The following is a 14,953-nucleotide window of genomic DNA, read 5'->3' as shown; positions in this document are numbered from 1 at the left end:
TGCGAAAAAAACCTTTTAAAAGCTTTTTCATAAAAGAAAACCCAACCTAGTCCTACTAATACATCTAATTAACCTCTAATCTCTTCTAATTAACCTCTAATTCATATTTTACTACTGAATAATTAAATTAATTTATAAATTTAAAAAAGAACCCCACCCGACCTGCCCACCACCAGCCATCCAGCCACCCCTCCCTCTCCTTTCCCCCCTCCCTTGACAGCAGCCCCCTCCCCCATTTGATCCGCCGGCTTGAACCTATAACGCCGGTCCGACAACCCACATCCCTTTCCCCCAACCCCCTCATTCCTTCTTCATCAATTTCCTCCAAAAATTCCTAGTTTCATCTTTCTCTCTCCTAGCTTAATCATGGTTATCAATGGCTTCTCCATCTCAATTTCCTTAAATTATCTCACAAAAACCCTAATTTATCAAATGAAGACTTTAATTTTACCTTGAAATTTCTCTCTCCTCCTTCCACGGGAAGAGGGCCCTTGCGGAAGCTTTGCCCGCCCCGACTTCTTTCGCGAGAAACCTCCAATTATGCAAACTCTAATTATTGTTCTCAACCTTCTTTGAACACGAAGTTGTATTTCGAGAATTCGTGGCCGAGTTAATGTTTCTAGGTGTAGATATTTTCGTGGTGGGCTGGCGATGGGAGTGAGGCGGTTTCTTGGTGGTGGTTGACGACGGGTTTAGGCTAGCTGGTAGTAGGTTGTGGCTGGGGTGGTTTTTGTGGTTGGCTTGGATGGGGGCTACGATTATGGTGGCTTAGTCGATGGTGGGGCTGCTGCTATGGGAGGGGGAAAGGGAGTGGGTGGCTGGCTGGTGGTGGAGATGGTGGTTTGTGTTTTTTTTTTTTTTTTTTTTTTTTTAATTTAATAAATTAATTTTATTATTAAATAGTTAGAGAGTAATTCGAAGTAATTAGTGGTTAATCAGGTGAATTAGGGGGTGTTTGGTTCAAGCATATTAGGTATAAGGTATGGGTTTGGAATGACCAAAACCCATACATTATGTTTGTTTCTTGACATTTCATTTTTCAAACCCATACCTCAAACCCTTAGGGTATGGGTTTTTGAAACCCAAGGGGGGAGGTGGGTATGGCTCATACACATACCTTTAGGTTTAAAATTAAAAGGAAGACTATCATTCCTAGATAAAAACCAAACACATGAAATCAAGTATCTAGTTTCAACCCCATACCACCCAGGTTTTATTCCTCATTCCAAACCCATACCATTGTTTGAACGAAACACCCCATTAGAGGTATCAGGTTGTCTTCAACAAAAATTAGATGTGTTTGGGTTTTCTTTTACAAAAAAGCTTTGAAAAAGTTTTTTTTTCGCAAAATAGTGCATTTAAAAGATTTTTTTTATTTTTTTGACAAATTTGCCTTTGTTTATTTCTAACGGTGATGTATTAGGACTTTCTCCTCCGTATTTAAATGAACCAACCCATGTACTAATCCTTGTTCACAATGTATGTGTCCTAAAATTCAATGAAATGAACAAACCTATTTACCCGTCCAAGTTCCATTTACTTACCAAAGTGGTGGCCCATAATCATTGGTCCTACAGCAGCCCCATTTCTCAATCCATAGATTAGATTCCTGTAAAACGGCAAACACAATCAGAAGCAACTCATTCTCAACAAATTCTATTTTCAGATTCAAAAGCAGTAAAAATTAAATTATGGCATGGAATTCATTTCCGTTAGAAATTATATACCAGATATTTGGATGGATTGCTTTCTTCTCTTGGTCTATCAGTTTCTACCCTCAAGTTATTCTCAATTACCGCCGTAAAAGGTTTGTGATTCCTCTTTTTGTTTCTTGTATGATCATGTTTAATTGAAATGGGTCGTAATCGATGTAGATGAGATTTGATCCCATGTCTGTGACGATATTTGTTAACTCGTATAATTTAATGGTGCAGTGTGGTGGGCTTGAACTTTGATTTCGTGGTGCTGAATTTGACAAAGCATAGCACGTATCTTATTTACAATGCTACCCTTTACTTCAGCTCGGTTGTTCAGAATCAGTACCGCGACAAGTATGGCCGTGACGAGGTGATCACCCTTTCTTTCCTGCTTATTTTGTTTCTGGCATAGTGGCATGGTTTATTGACTAATTGTTAAATTGCGTCATTCAAGTAATCAAACTTTGTTGTTTAAAAAAAATATCAAACTTTTTATAACGAATAGAAAAAAATATATAATATATTTATAAACAAATAAGAAAGGCTTACCTTTACCTTAGATAACAAATGTGAATTTGGGAGTAGTTTGGCAATGGTAAGATGAATCAAATAATCAATAACGACATGTCGACATTGAATCAAGGATTCGTGGTAGAACTTGGAATTTTAGATAATTTTGTAGTATTTGCCTGTTTTTGCTATTAAATTTTAGATAGTTTGGTACATTAGGAAAAATTGATTCTAATTATCTCACCTTGGCCAATTTGCTGGTAATAATCTCACTTTTAGATTATTATTTAATAATCCCACCTTTGTAAGAAATCTTCTTCTATTGGTCCTTAGTGACCGGTAACCTGTACATTAGGTAAACTATTTTGTTTTTTAATTTGAGTGACACATGTCATCAAATAATTGGTCAAAGAGAAAAACCAAAAACCTTTAAAAATATTCTGATAAAAAAAATTCTTTTAAAAACCCAACCAACCCCAACAACCACCCTAACCACCAACCTCTGGCAGCTCTCCTCCCCATCCCCACCGTCGGAACGCGCGCCCATCCAAACCGCCGGAACCCGCGCCCATCCAAACCGCCGGAACCCGCATCCCTACCGTCGGAACGCCGGGACCCTTATTTCGAACCCCACTCAGCAAAACCAACCATTATTTCAATGAATTAAGAAAAAAAAAAAAACCTTCAATAGCAGAAGGGGGTGGCTTTGGTAGGAGTTTCAAAGGCTAGAGGGTCTTTTCGGCGGTTTTTGGCGGCGAGAGGAGGTTTTTGATGGTTTATAGCATTTTTCAAGGTGGTGGTTATGGTGGTTTCAGGGTTGGATTCGTTTTAAAGGGTGATATCATGGGTGCCTTTTGGTCGGCTGGGTGGGTTCTGGTATTGGGGGGTTCCGGCCGGCTGTTTACGGGGGTTTAGGGTGGCGGCCGGCCGATTTTTGGTGGGGTTAGGGCGAGGGACGAGGGTTAGGGTTCCGTTTTTTTTCTTTTAGTTTTTAACTTTTTTTTGAAAAAAAAAAAATTCAACCAATTACAGAATGACACATGGTATATTAACTTATCAAAACCAGTTACCAACAAGTTAGGGACCAATAGAAGAAAATCCCATATAAAGGTGGGATTATTAAATAATAATCCAAAGGTGGGATTATTAATAGCGAACCAGCCAAAGGTGGGATTATTAGAATCAATTTTTCCGATACATTATGCCAATTCTTGGCTTTCTCTACACCAAGAAAATCTTGTGTAGATCTAATCCTCAATAATAATATTGTAAACTCAAATTTATACTCACTCAATTGACGTTATATGAGACTATATTTCAACATATTAACCTTGTTTTTAATATGGTAACCTTCCTTTATTCAAACTTGTGTGGCATTCAATATTATTGTAAACCGTACAACATTATGTTAAACATAATGACCTTGTTTTTAACATAGTAACCTTTATTATGTATATTGACGTGTATATAAAAGAATTCATTAAAAAAAAAACATCTTATAGCCTTAATAATATCACAATGACTTTTATTTCAACATAATATCCTTTATTATAAATAGTAAACTTTTTTTTTTTAATATTAATTTACAACCATAGTGTCTCTAATATAATGGTCCATAATAACTAATTACTGTGGACCAGGTCCATTAAAGAGTATGTAAAACACACAAAAAAAAAAAAAAAAAAAAAGAAAAAAAGTAGAATCTGTTTAAGGATATGCTCAAAGGTACAGGTGCTAATCGAACAAGCCAAGCCCTAACTATGACCAGCTCGGCTTCATTTATGTTTGTTCACACTGGAACTCGAAACTTTAAGAATTGAGCTTTGACCAAGCATTAACTAAGCTGAAGTCAAACTATATTATTAAATTTGCTATGAATTAATTTTGTACAATGAAAATACTAACTTATGAATTTATGTGTATACACATAATTTATTTTTTATATGGAAAAGACTATTTGAGTCTATTCACAAACTTTTCGAGCTGAGCTTGGTATAACTCAACTTAGCTCATTAAGGTCTCGAGCCGAACTCAGGCGAGCCACCACGGATCGAGCTTTGACCGGGTCAAGCTCAAATTGTTCAAGAACATGCCTCGCTCATGCATTATCACCCGAGGTTTACAAAAAACTATAGGATGAGATCAAAGTGAAAATTTAATGCTTATCTCGAATATATAGTTCAAACAATTTTGCTGTGCTTTTAGGTGATAAGTTGTTTCGATATTACACTTGTTTCTTAGGATATGAGATAATTAAGTATTAGTTTTTTAAAAAAGTAGATGTGACATAAGATAGTTGGGTATTACTTTTATTGAATTTCAGACTTTAGAGATAGTGTAGTTCCAAGTTTTTGGTACTCGGTAGGGAAGTATTCATACTTATTTGTGATGGATGAAAATGAAAAGTGTTTGAATTAGTAGCACAATCACCTACTCCCTCCTTGACAAATCGAAATAGAGGAAATAGATGGACAACTTATCAATAAATCATAAATAACTATATATTAAAAGACACACCAGCAATGACACGTGTCATCTCTAGGTGTGTAAGTGTGCTCTTATTAGGGTTTTTTTTTTTTTTTTTTTAAAAAAAAAAACAATTATAACATAAAATCTTATACAAAAATCAATAACTATATATTAAAAGACACACCAGCAATGACACGTATCATCTCTAGGTGTGTAAGTGTGTTCTTATTAGGTTTTTTTTACAAAAGTAATTTCTTACATATGTTAATAATAAATAATTATTTTAAATAAAAAAGATTTGACATACATTTTCACACAAACATCTATGACTATAATAGGAAATATTAACATAATTTGCGACATATTTTAATTTACTTCGAGAAAGTATTCGTATTTTTTTCCTTAATAAAATAATTGTTTATTTATTGATTAGAATTCGCATTAAAGTAGTATGTTTTATTAATTTTTATTAATAGATTTTTGTAAAATAACTACTTATATCATTGAAAAGTTAATATTAAATTTTAAAATTACCGTGCATGACACGGGACCTAAACTAGTATAACATAATTTTAAGTCTTAATATTAGTAAGAGGAAAAAGCTAGGTTATTGTAGTTGCAAGTTTTTTTTATAAATTATACTTTTACCTTGTTTAAAATCTGTTATATATATTGATAGTTTAAATTAGAAGTTTTATGTTGTAAGTACTTTAAATCCGAGAAATTCTATGTTCACCCAATTTGTTTTTAGTCTTCTTCTTCTTCTTCTTTGCTTGAATGCCTTAATTCCATAAGTAGGGTCGGCTACATGAACCAACATGAGGACTTCTAAGGAGGTCTCCCGTCCTAGTACTACTTTCAATCATTGTGTTTCATGTCAAGTGCGATATGATAAAGTTGGCTGTCATTGGCCTATCGTAACCCTCCTCCTTTATCAAAGCTTGGGACTGGCAAATAGAAACCCATTGGCTCTAATTTGTTTATTTAATTATTGTTGTCCTCTGTGCCAAAAACAGGTTTTTGATCAACCTTCTTTTCCTCTTGATGGATATAAGCTATAGCATGTTTGTTTACTTTCATAATTCGATCATTAGTGTAAATATAATATTAAGCCTCAAATTGTTAATGTTTGTGGTTTGTTAAAAAGTGTGGCTTATTACTACTTTTTATTTTGGGGTTGGACTTGTGCAAGATGACAATGAAATGCTTCATCTTATACTGGTACAACTAACACTTAATTCCAATGTTTGTTCTATGTGACAAATCCCTTTATTTCTTGTAGATATCTATGAACTTGATTTCTCTTATGACTCTTACTTGTAATTGTTGGCCCTTATTTGAACTTAATTTAGTTGTGAATACTCTATACAACCCATATTAGTTTTACACTAATCATGACACAAAATTTTAGGTAATAAGTTGTTTGGTTAGAGATAGTGAGCGTTGTTTTTATTGAAAAGTAGATGTGACAAAAGACAATAAAGTATCTTTTTATCGTATGTGGAGTAATAGTTGCAGGGCCGGTAGAACAAATGTTGACTTATAAATATATGACTAGATGCTGTTTCTGATACCTTGTAAATGAAATATTGTTTTAGTCCCTCCACCTTGTCGTTTATAATTTGGTCTTTGGCTAATATACTTGTTGCAGATGATTCCTGTGGCTGCGAATGATGTTGCATTCTCCATACATGCTGTTTTATTGACAGCATTTACGTTGTTCCAAATCTTTATCTATGAGGTAAGTAGCATCTTCTGCATGGTTAATTTTTATGGTATATTCTTTGTTTGAGTTATTGGCATGTTTTCTGTAGTATGTTCTTGAATTTAATATTTGTGCATATTCTCTCTATAGCGTGGAATTCAGAAAGTCTCAAAGATCTCATTTGCGCTGGTTATTGCTGCATGGGGTACTGCTGCAGTCTGTGTATTTATTGCTTTACCAAGCCATTCTTGGCTTTGGCTGATCACTGTCTTCAAGTAAGAATTTTTATTTTTATTTTTATTATGTGAATATGTCCTGCTATATATGCTGGCTTTTATCTTATGTAAACTTAAAAGGGTAATATTAGATGAGTGGGTAATTATTTTTCTAGCCAAGAAATATATTGCTTCTAAAAAATAATATTAGGATGAAACAAAGCAAGAAATATATTGTTTAAAAATATGTATTGCTTTTTAAAATGTTCAAAGAAAGCATGCTAATCAATCTGGGACATTAGTACATAGAAACATATACCAAAGGAGTCTACTTTGGTTGGCTCCAGAAGTTCGTAATACTTAAAATCTAGCATTTAACAAAAATCCTTGATTGAAATGATATTTAGTTTGTTGGAGGGGTTTAATTGTTATTATTTCATAATCAAATGGTAATTTTTTCTAATAATTTCTCGAGGAACAACATAGCAAGAGAATTTTGTTAAGTATATAGATGCGAATTCTGCATTTGTGCCATTATTCCTAAGTGATATATTTCTTGCTTGTATGAAAAATGTCTTGCACATCTTGAATGTCTTTAAGTAAACTTTTTGTTGTTGTTTTACTTATTTTTTTTTTTAATTTTATAAATTGGTTGAAAATAGTAATGTTCCGCTGAAATTTTCTGAATATGATTTGTAGGACTTAGTAATGTAGTTAGCTTAAGGTTCCAAATTACAATATGTCTATTTCTTGGTATGTCATGTCTCCAAAAAAAAAATTCACCTTCCATCCATCCTTTCTCAACTGTTTCCTTGATAGGTAGTTAAAAGCCTTTCGTTTGGCTGTCTAGATTTGACTTGGTAAATTTTGTGCCAGGGGGCAGGATTAGGACTAGGGACTAGGGAAATCACTGGAAGTATTGAGTTTCGTTAACCCTTGATGAGTGATTTATCCTGCTTATCATGCGTGTCATCCTATTTGGATAAGATTGTTTTCTAGTGAAGAATTAGATCTAGATGTTTTAAATGAGATGTGAGGATTTAATTGGGAAATGCAATGGTTGATGTGGAGAATCACTTGATATTTGATTAATTTTGAAGAATAGACCATTTATCTTTGTAAAACAAGGGCAAGACAAAATGAGTTTCGTTAACCCTTGATGAGTGAGCTTATCATGCGTGTCATCCTATTTGGATAAGATTGTCTTCTAGTGATTAAAGCTAGTGAAGAATTAGATCTAGATGTTTTAAATGAGATGTGAGGATTTAATTGGGAAATGCAATGGTTGATGTGGAGAATCACTTGATATTTGATTAATTTTGAAGAATAGACCATTTATCTTTGTAAAACAAGGGCAAGACGAAATGCTAAATCAAGCTTTAAAAGTAAGACTTGGGTGTTGTTTTTTTGGTTCTTGGATTTATATGAAACTGAGGAGTTCTATGAACTTGCGTAATGAACCAGTCTTATGATGGGTATAATTGGAACTGTACAATGAATCTTGAGAAAGAAGGTATCAGTTAGTCGGAAAGGGAAATCAGGAAGTCTAAATAATTAGGTTCTTCTGTGAAATTAGCCATTTTAACAAAACTAAATCTCAGAATAACTACTTTTAATTTCTGATACCTATTCGAACCAAAATATTGACAAGGGGAGTTGATTATTTCATTCACTGCATATTTTTTTTCATGTTGAAAAAAAAATACTACCAAACTTCCATTATCAAAACTACAAAGTTCTTAAGAAAATACTAGCAAAATGTACATTTAATATTGTTAATATTAATTACACTAGATAACACTTGCAGTTTACAAGCTGAGTCGTAAACTTATAGGTTAGATGCTGCAACCAAATTGATTTGAGAACAGTTGGATGAAACCTTAACAAATAAATAAATTAAACCTTTATCAAAGCATACCAAACATTACGTAACTTAAAATGGTTATCGAGCATATAAGAGCACAATGCCACCATAGTATTTGATCAGGCTGCAAATACATGAGTGTTCTTCAAATTTGTATTTTCTACTTAACTGGTAGAGTAGTCTAACTTAATACATAATAATTGATAATTATGAACAAAAATCACTCATATATACCACATGATTATATGATCCGAGGATTTTGAGCAAAAACATGAGTTACAATTAAGTACTTCCTCTGTTTTTTTTTTTTTTTTTTTTTTTTTTTTTAATTTATTTATACTTGCAACACTTCTCTTTTCACGATTGCCAATATATTGTTTCAATTGTTAATATCTTTTATTGTGAATTTGTAAAAAGTATAAACATTAGATATTAAAATATTAAATAGTATAGATTGACACGAATCTAACAAGATCCCACATGACTATATTTTTGTTTAACTATAAATCATTAAAGCTAGACAAAGTAGAGTCCATGAATAGCGTAAAAATCAAACTATTGCAACTATAAGAAAACGGAAGATTTAATTTATGAACACGTATAATTTACATTCCCAGTAAAATTTATAATTAATAATTAGGCGAAAGGTAAAAAAAAAAATACTAACGATTCAATAGGAAAAATATTGGTTAATGGCTTAATCGACTCCCTAAGTCATTATTTTGGTTATATTAGGAATTAGAATTTAAAAGTTGTCATTTTGATAAATAATATTGTTGAAATGACTACTTTATCAAAAGACCTAGATTAATAGTGAAGTGGGAAGAGGTGGGATTTGGGATTATGATAGAAATTGAGAAGTTTATTTGGTATTACTAAATTAGTTTTTAGAGAGAGGCAAGTGTCTTAACTACTTGCCATTAACCTTTTATATGCGGCAACTTTAGCCCAACACCTTGAATTATATCTTGGGTTACCTCGGGTGCAGCCAACACCTGACTATTAGCTAGAACACCACAAACTATCGATTGGGGTGCAACGGGTGCCATCAATTACACTATAACTACCAGAAAGGATCTCAGATTGAGTGCCCAATATTCTCATTAATGACATGCATTGCACCCAATCAATAGTTGATGGTGTACCACATGCTACTCAACGTTTGGGTGTTGGGTGCACCCAAGCTATAGTTCAGGTTGTTGAGGCAAGTTTGTCTTTATTTTTTGTGATTTTCACTTTATCAATCAAGATCAACATCTTTTGCTCATCATTTAACCAACCTTAATCGGAGTAGAATTGCAATTGCACAATAATTTAGCTAGGTAGCTTGAGGAAAAACTCAAAAACTAATTTAGAGGGAAAGGGGATTCAGGATGTCTATATAATTAGAGGTTGGGAAGTTTATTTTGGTTTTACACAGATAACTTTGATGAGAGGCTAGTCTCTCAAATGCTTAAATTTCATCTTTAATTTTATGTTATGTTCACATTTTGAATTAACATCACCATTTTAATTTTATGTAAGTGGTTACTTAAACTTGCCAATGCCTTGAGAGTTGTGCACCACCTCACGGGCTTAACATGTGCCAGGAACTTGTCAAAGGCTCAAGTGTAGGTGTCCACTTTATAAGCTAACTTTGACCCCTTAGCCTAGGTTTTTACTCATTTTAGGTCTGTTTGACGTCTGATCCTCCTTTAAAGATCAATCAATCAATCAATCAATCAAAGCCTTAATCCCAAAAGTGGGGTCGGCTAACATGAACCAAATTTGATTATTCCGTGTAGTCATCAACATAAATCTTTCTCCTCCATCCCTTACGATCCAAAACTTCATCCTCACGTAAATCCATGCACTTCATATCCTTCCTCACTCCTTCCAACCAAGTCATCTTTGGTCTCCCTCTTCCTCGTTTAATCCCTCCATGGTCCCACTCTTCCACTCTTCGCACCGGTGCACCCTCGGGTCTCCGTCTAAGTTCTCATACTTTTGAATTTTTTTTTTTTTTTTGCTCTCTCAATTTAAAAAAAAAAGCTCCAGTCCTCTAAGTTCTCATACTTTTGGAGCTCTATTCGGCACTTTCTCAAGCATCAAATTGTGTTGTAATCACTAAACATTAAAGTATAATGTGTTATTCAAGATGATATCATTCAATTAGAAGCTAAATCAAGATAGTTGTGTGTGCTTTTCATCAAACATGCAAATGACAGAATCTCTGGGTTTGGCCATAGTCTCACGCTTCCTTAAATATGCAAATGACTGATTCTCTGGTTTTGGCCAATGTCTCCCATATCCTTAGAAGTCTCAACCCACTTTCCCATGATATCTTTAACTCTAAGTTGTGTTGAATTCTTTATAATTATAGTGCCATGGTTAGATCCTCGTTGCCCCCTCCTTTACAAAATAGTATCAAAGTACTATAATGGTTGTTCCAAAAGAAGCTGCTTTTATCTTTTGAAGGTGATAAACTTGTTTCCTCATCAATGATTGGTTGTTTGGAATTTGGATTGGACCAGTAGTAGTGTGTAGCTACTTTTTAGTGTGTCATATTGCGTGTATTACAATTGAGGAATCTAAAGACTAGTATGAGAAACTATATATGTGATTGAAACTGATTTTCTTCCAGAATTCCAGGTTAATGTATATCACCAGGTACAAACAAACTTTCATATTACATTAGGATTTGACTTTGACACTCTTTATTGATGGTTGTGTACAGCACTTATTTTCCTATTTAAATTTGCATTTAGGTGTAGATTGGAATTGACTACATTGCCATTTCATTGTTGAATGATTTGGCTTCTGCCATTAATTTCTCCAGCTCTTGTAGTTGGCAGCAAGCTATGATGTGCAACGATGTTGTTATGCACACGTTATTCCGCGACCGAGTGTTTCAGCTTTGTAATCAGAATACTGTATAATTATGCATTAACCACTAATGACTTTGAAGGGTTCGTTTCAATGTTGTTTCTTATTATCTTATTAAGGCAAGTGGATTATATATATATATATATATATATATATATATATATATATATATATATATATATATATAAAATTCTTTTTTACCATATAAGATACCATATTCCTTCCTGTTGTGGGCTAAATACTCAAAGCATTTGATGAATGATGACTTTCTACAAATTCTTTGATCCCTTCGTAACATGATTACCATTTTGTTTTAATATTGCAGCACTATTCAGGTTACCATGACTGTCATTAAATATATTCCCCAGGTTGGTATTGGCTTCTTTTAAATTGTCTTGTACTTCCGTTGATGATTTGATGATATTTGACTTAATGAATAATTGTTATTGCCTTTTATCTAAACTGTGATGTTGCAAGTCTTAGAATTAACATGATGTCCAGTCATAGATTGACTGATTTGGCCTCTGCTAGGAAAGATTAAAGGTAATAATCTTAGGGGCAAGCGTCGAATGCAAATAATCCACACCCATCTAATCTTGTTTGCAAACCTGAAATCATATATATGTTGCATCAACTCTTCGAGTTACTAGCTTTTTCATGTAGTTAATCACCCTGAAAGTATTAGCCTCCCTCCATAGTGTTGTTACTGATATACATTGAAAGGGATGATAACATGATTGCTTGTTAAGTAGTACACTTTACCACACTTAATTTTATAGTATTGTATGATTTATTTCGATAACGAGTTGAGTGTATCAACATCTATGGAGGACTAGCAATAGCTCTTGCAGTTTGTAAAATTTGTGTTGGAGAGTATCTGTGTACCATATTTTCTTTTATGTTGCATTGGTTTATTCAAAAATAATTTTTCACATTTTGAAAGGGTACTCAGTCTTTTACATTTTTGGACTTTAGGCATTTATGAACTTCTATAGGAAAAGCACGGAAGGATTTAGTATAGGAAATATTTTACTTGATTTTCTTGGAGGGGTGACGAACTACGGACAAATGGCTACCCAGTCTATTGATCAAGGTGAAATCCTTTATATAACAAGTATATTGTTTTTACAAATCTAAATTTATCTCGTAAAGTTGCCAATTTATATATTTTAATCTTTGTTTTTGCCTGTAGGTTCTTGGGTGAATTTCTATGGAAATATTGGGAAGACACTGCTGTCTCTTGTATGCAGTCCATCTGATTTCTCGCCTTCTATTTACTGACCTATCTTTACTTTAAAGCAGTTTTCTGATGTCAAATTGTCATGCAGGTGTCTATCTTCTTTGATCTCCTGTTTATGGTGCAGCACTACGTGCTGTATCGCAATAAGCCAATCCATCATTCTTCCAAGTTGGATGAGGGAAACGACGAGGCACTTTTGAAAAGCTCAGATCTAGCAACGTCTGACCTTCCCTAAAGCAAGAACTAGGATGTTCCACCACATCAATGTAACCTTGAGTATGTTAAACATGATGGGTCTAAATCGAACGAGATCTCTATATAAAATGATTACCTAAATGCTATCCTATCTGTAAAATACCTCATTCAAGGAACTCCCCACACCACAGTATTTTTTATTCAAAAATTGTAGAACATTTAAGAAAAATTGTACATATTGTAATTATCTTTTCAATTTGATAGTGCAAAATGTTGGTATCCAGCATTCTAGTTTTAATACAATATACGAAGTACACATGTTTGGAAGAAATTGCATGGGTTTTTCAATTGTAAGAAACAAGCAACACATTTTATTATTTTCTTTTACAATGTCCATTTTGTAGGCAACTAATGAATTTGTAATTGAGGCCATTTTTTTATTTTTTATTTTTTATTTTTATTTTTTAAAAAAATTGTTCATGGAAGAGATGATATCATTAAATAAGGTTATTTGTCAGAAACAGTCATCCCGTACAAAATCTAAATTCTCAATAAGTATTAAATACTCATTGTTTAATGACATTAATTTAGTTCTACTCAAGGGCGGATTTAGCGGGAGTTAAGGGGGAATTCTGTTAGATCCAGAAAATAAAAATTTGGTTCGTGTTTGATGGAGTACCCATTTGTAGTGAAAGAATCCTCTATCTTCTTGAGCTTTTTAGGTTTAATTTAAGGCTTCAAGTTTCATTAATGGGGAAAATGAAGAAACTAGTGCTTACGGCCTAGTATTTACTATATAGTAAGTAGTGTACAACTGTGTATTTTTCTTTTTTATAATTTTCTTAAAAAAACTTTAGTTCTATGTATTGAAAAAAGGATACGCATGGGTAATTGTAAAGTCCAAAGAAAGTAAATATTGTAATAAGTCTATTAAAACAAGAAAATTCTAATTAAAAAAAAATTGGGAACTCCATAACCATATATTATGGTCTTTAGCCTACGTTCCGCGTTCCTGTTCCCGTACCACTATACCAACCATCCCACGTACCGTGTAACGTTGGTATCAGATCATTTTATTTTGCATTTTTATTAGAATTTGGACATATTTTGTTGTGTACTTATGTATTGGTATTTATTTGAACACTCTATTTTATACTTAAATACCCTCTATGTACAATTCCTGGATCTGCCACTGATTTCTACCCCTGAATAGTTTTAGGGAAAATGTTGTGTGAGTTTGACCGGTACCACATAAATATGATTTTTCTCATCTCTTCTTCACCTTTTGCAACAACAACAACAATGAAGTTTGCCATTTTCTTCTCCAAACCCCCTCCCACCACAATTAAACCGGCCACTCTCTCCCTTAAATAGCCCTAATTGACATACAAGGTTGTCATCAGAGTTTTACGGATGTACTCTCTTGAGTACACTTCAAAGTCACAATGTCGACGTCGATGGCTAGGTGGGCAAAGTCTTATTTATTAAAGAACCTAAATTTGAAAGTTATTCAAATCATTTGTTATTCTTCTTAATCTTTCAACATATTTAATTTCTATGAACCATTCAATGACGGATCTACGTGGGTGCATGGTGAGTCACATGACTCAGCAGTGAGAAAAAAAAAAGTTTAATTAAAAAAAGGGAAAATGCGTGAATGAAGCGAACAACCAAATGATATAAATTTTGGTGAATTTTCAGAGAAAGACTCACTTTTTATACAAAAGAAAAGGAAAAAAATAAAATGGTGAAAAATTCCATTAAAACCTATTTATAATGAAAAAACAAGGGTCGAAGAATTAAGAAAAGATTGATTTCGAATCGGAATAACACTCTTGTGATAGACAACATTTTTGTAGGCGTCGTTTGAAGTGCGCCTACGTTAAAGCATGTGTTGAATATTCTTGGCACTCATTGGAAGTGAGAATTGACATAATACGATTAGGGACAAGGAAAGTAGGGAGCCGCCAACAAGTTTTTAAGGAACTTGTAAACCGTTCACGGATCATAAAAGGCAACCACAATAAAGGGACAACGATTGACCTGTGAAGATTACACCCCATTCATAATCCATGAGATTACTAACTCCATATGGTTCAGAATCACGAAAGGAGGATCGGAGATGATGGTACGAAGTGAGTCATGGAGTCACATTTGCCCGTATTGGCCTCTACTCAATTCTTATTGTGAAAA

At 33.5% G+C, this 14,953-nt stretch overlaps 1 protein-coding gene across 1 annotated transcript; it reads left to right on the top strand.

Moving 5' to 3' along the window:
* The first annotated feature begins 1,557 nt into the window (after positions 1–1,557).
* On the top strand, positions 1,558–13,150 carry LOC145641732 (cystinosin homolog). The gene is made up of 8 exons (XM_081692664.1): positions 1,558–1,807; positions 1,935–2,067; positions 6,328–6,417; positions 6,532–6,656; positions 11,651–11,693; positions 12,301–12,418; positions 12,518–12,567; positions 12,654–13,150. The coding sequence occupies exons 1-8, from the start codon at positions 1,692–1,694 to the stop codon at positions 12,798–12,800; spliced, it is 822 nt and encodes a 273-aa protein (XP_081548790.1). The 5' UTR covers positions 1,558–1,691; the 3' UTR covers positions 12,801–13,150.
* The last annotated feature ends 1,803 nt before the right edge of the window (positions 13,151–14,953 follow it).

Source organism: Chenopodium album, chromosome 8 (genome assembly GCF_948465745.1).
Source record: "Chenopodium album chromosome 8, dcCheAlbu1.1, whole genome shotgun sequence".
Classification (NCBI taxonomy): domain Eukaryota; kingdom Viridiplantae; phylum Streptophyta; class Magnoliopsida; order Caryophyllales; family Amaranthaceae; genus Chenopodium; species Chenopodium album.
Note: the sequence above shows the minus strand (reverse complement) of the source record. Positions and strands in the feature narration are given on the sequence as shown.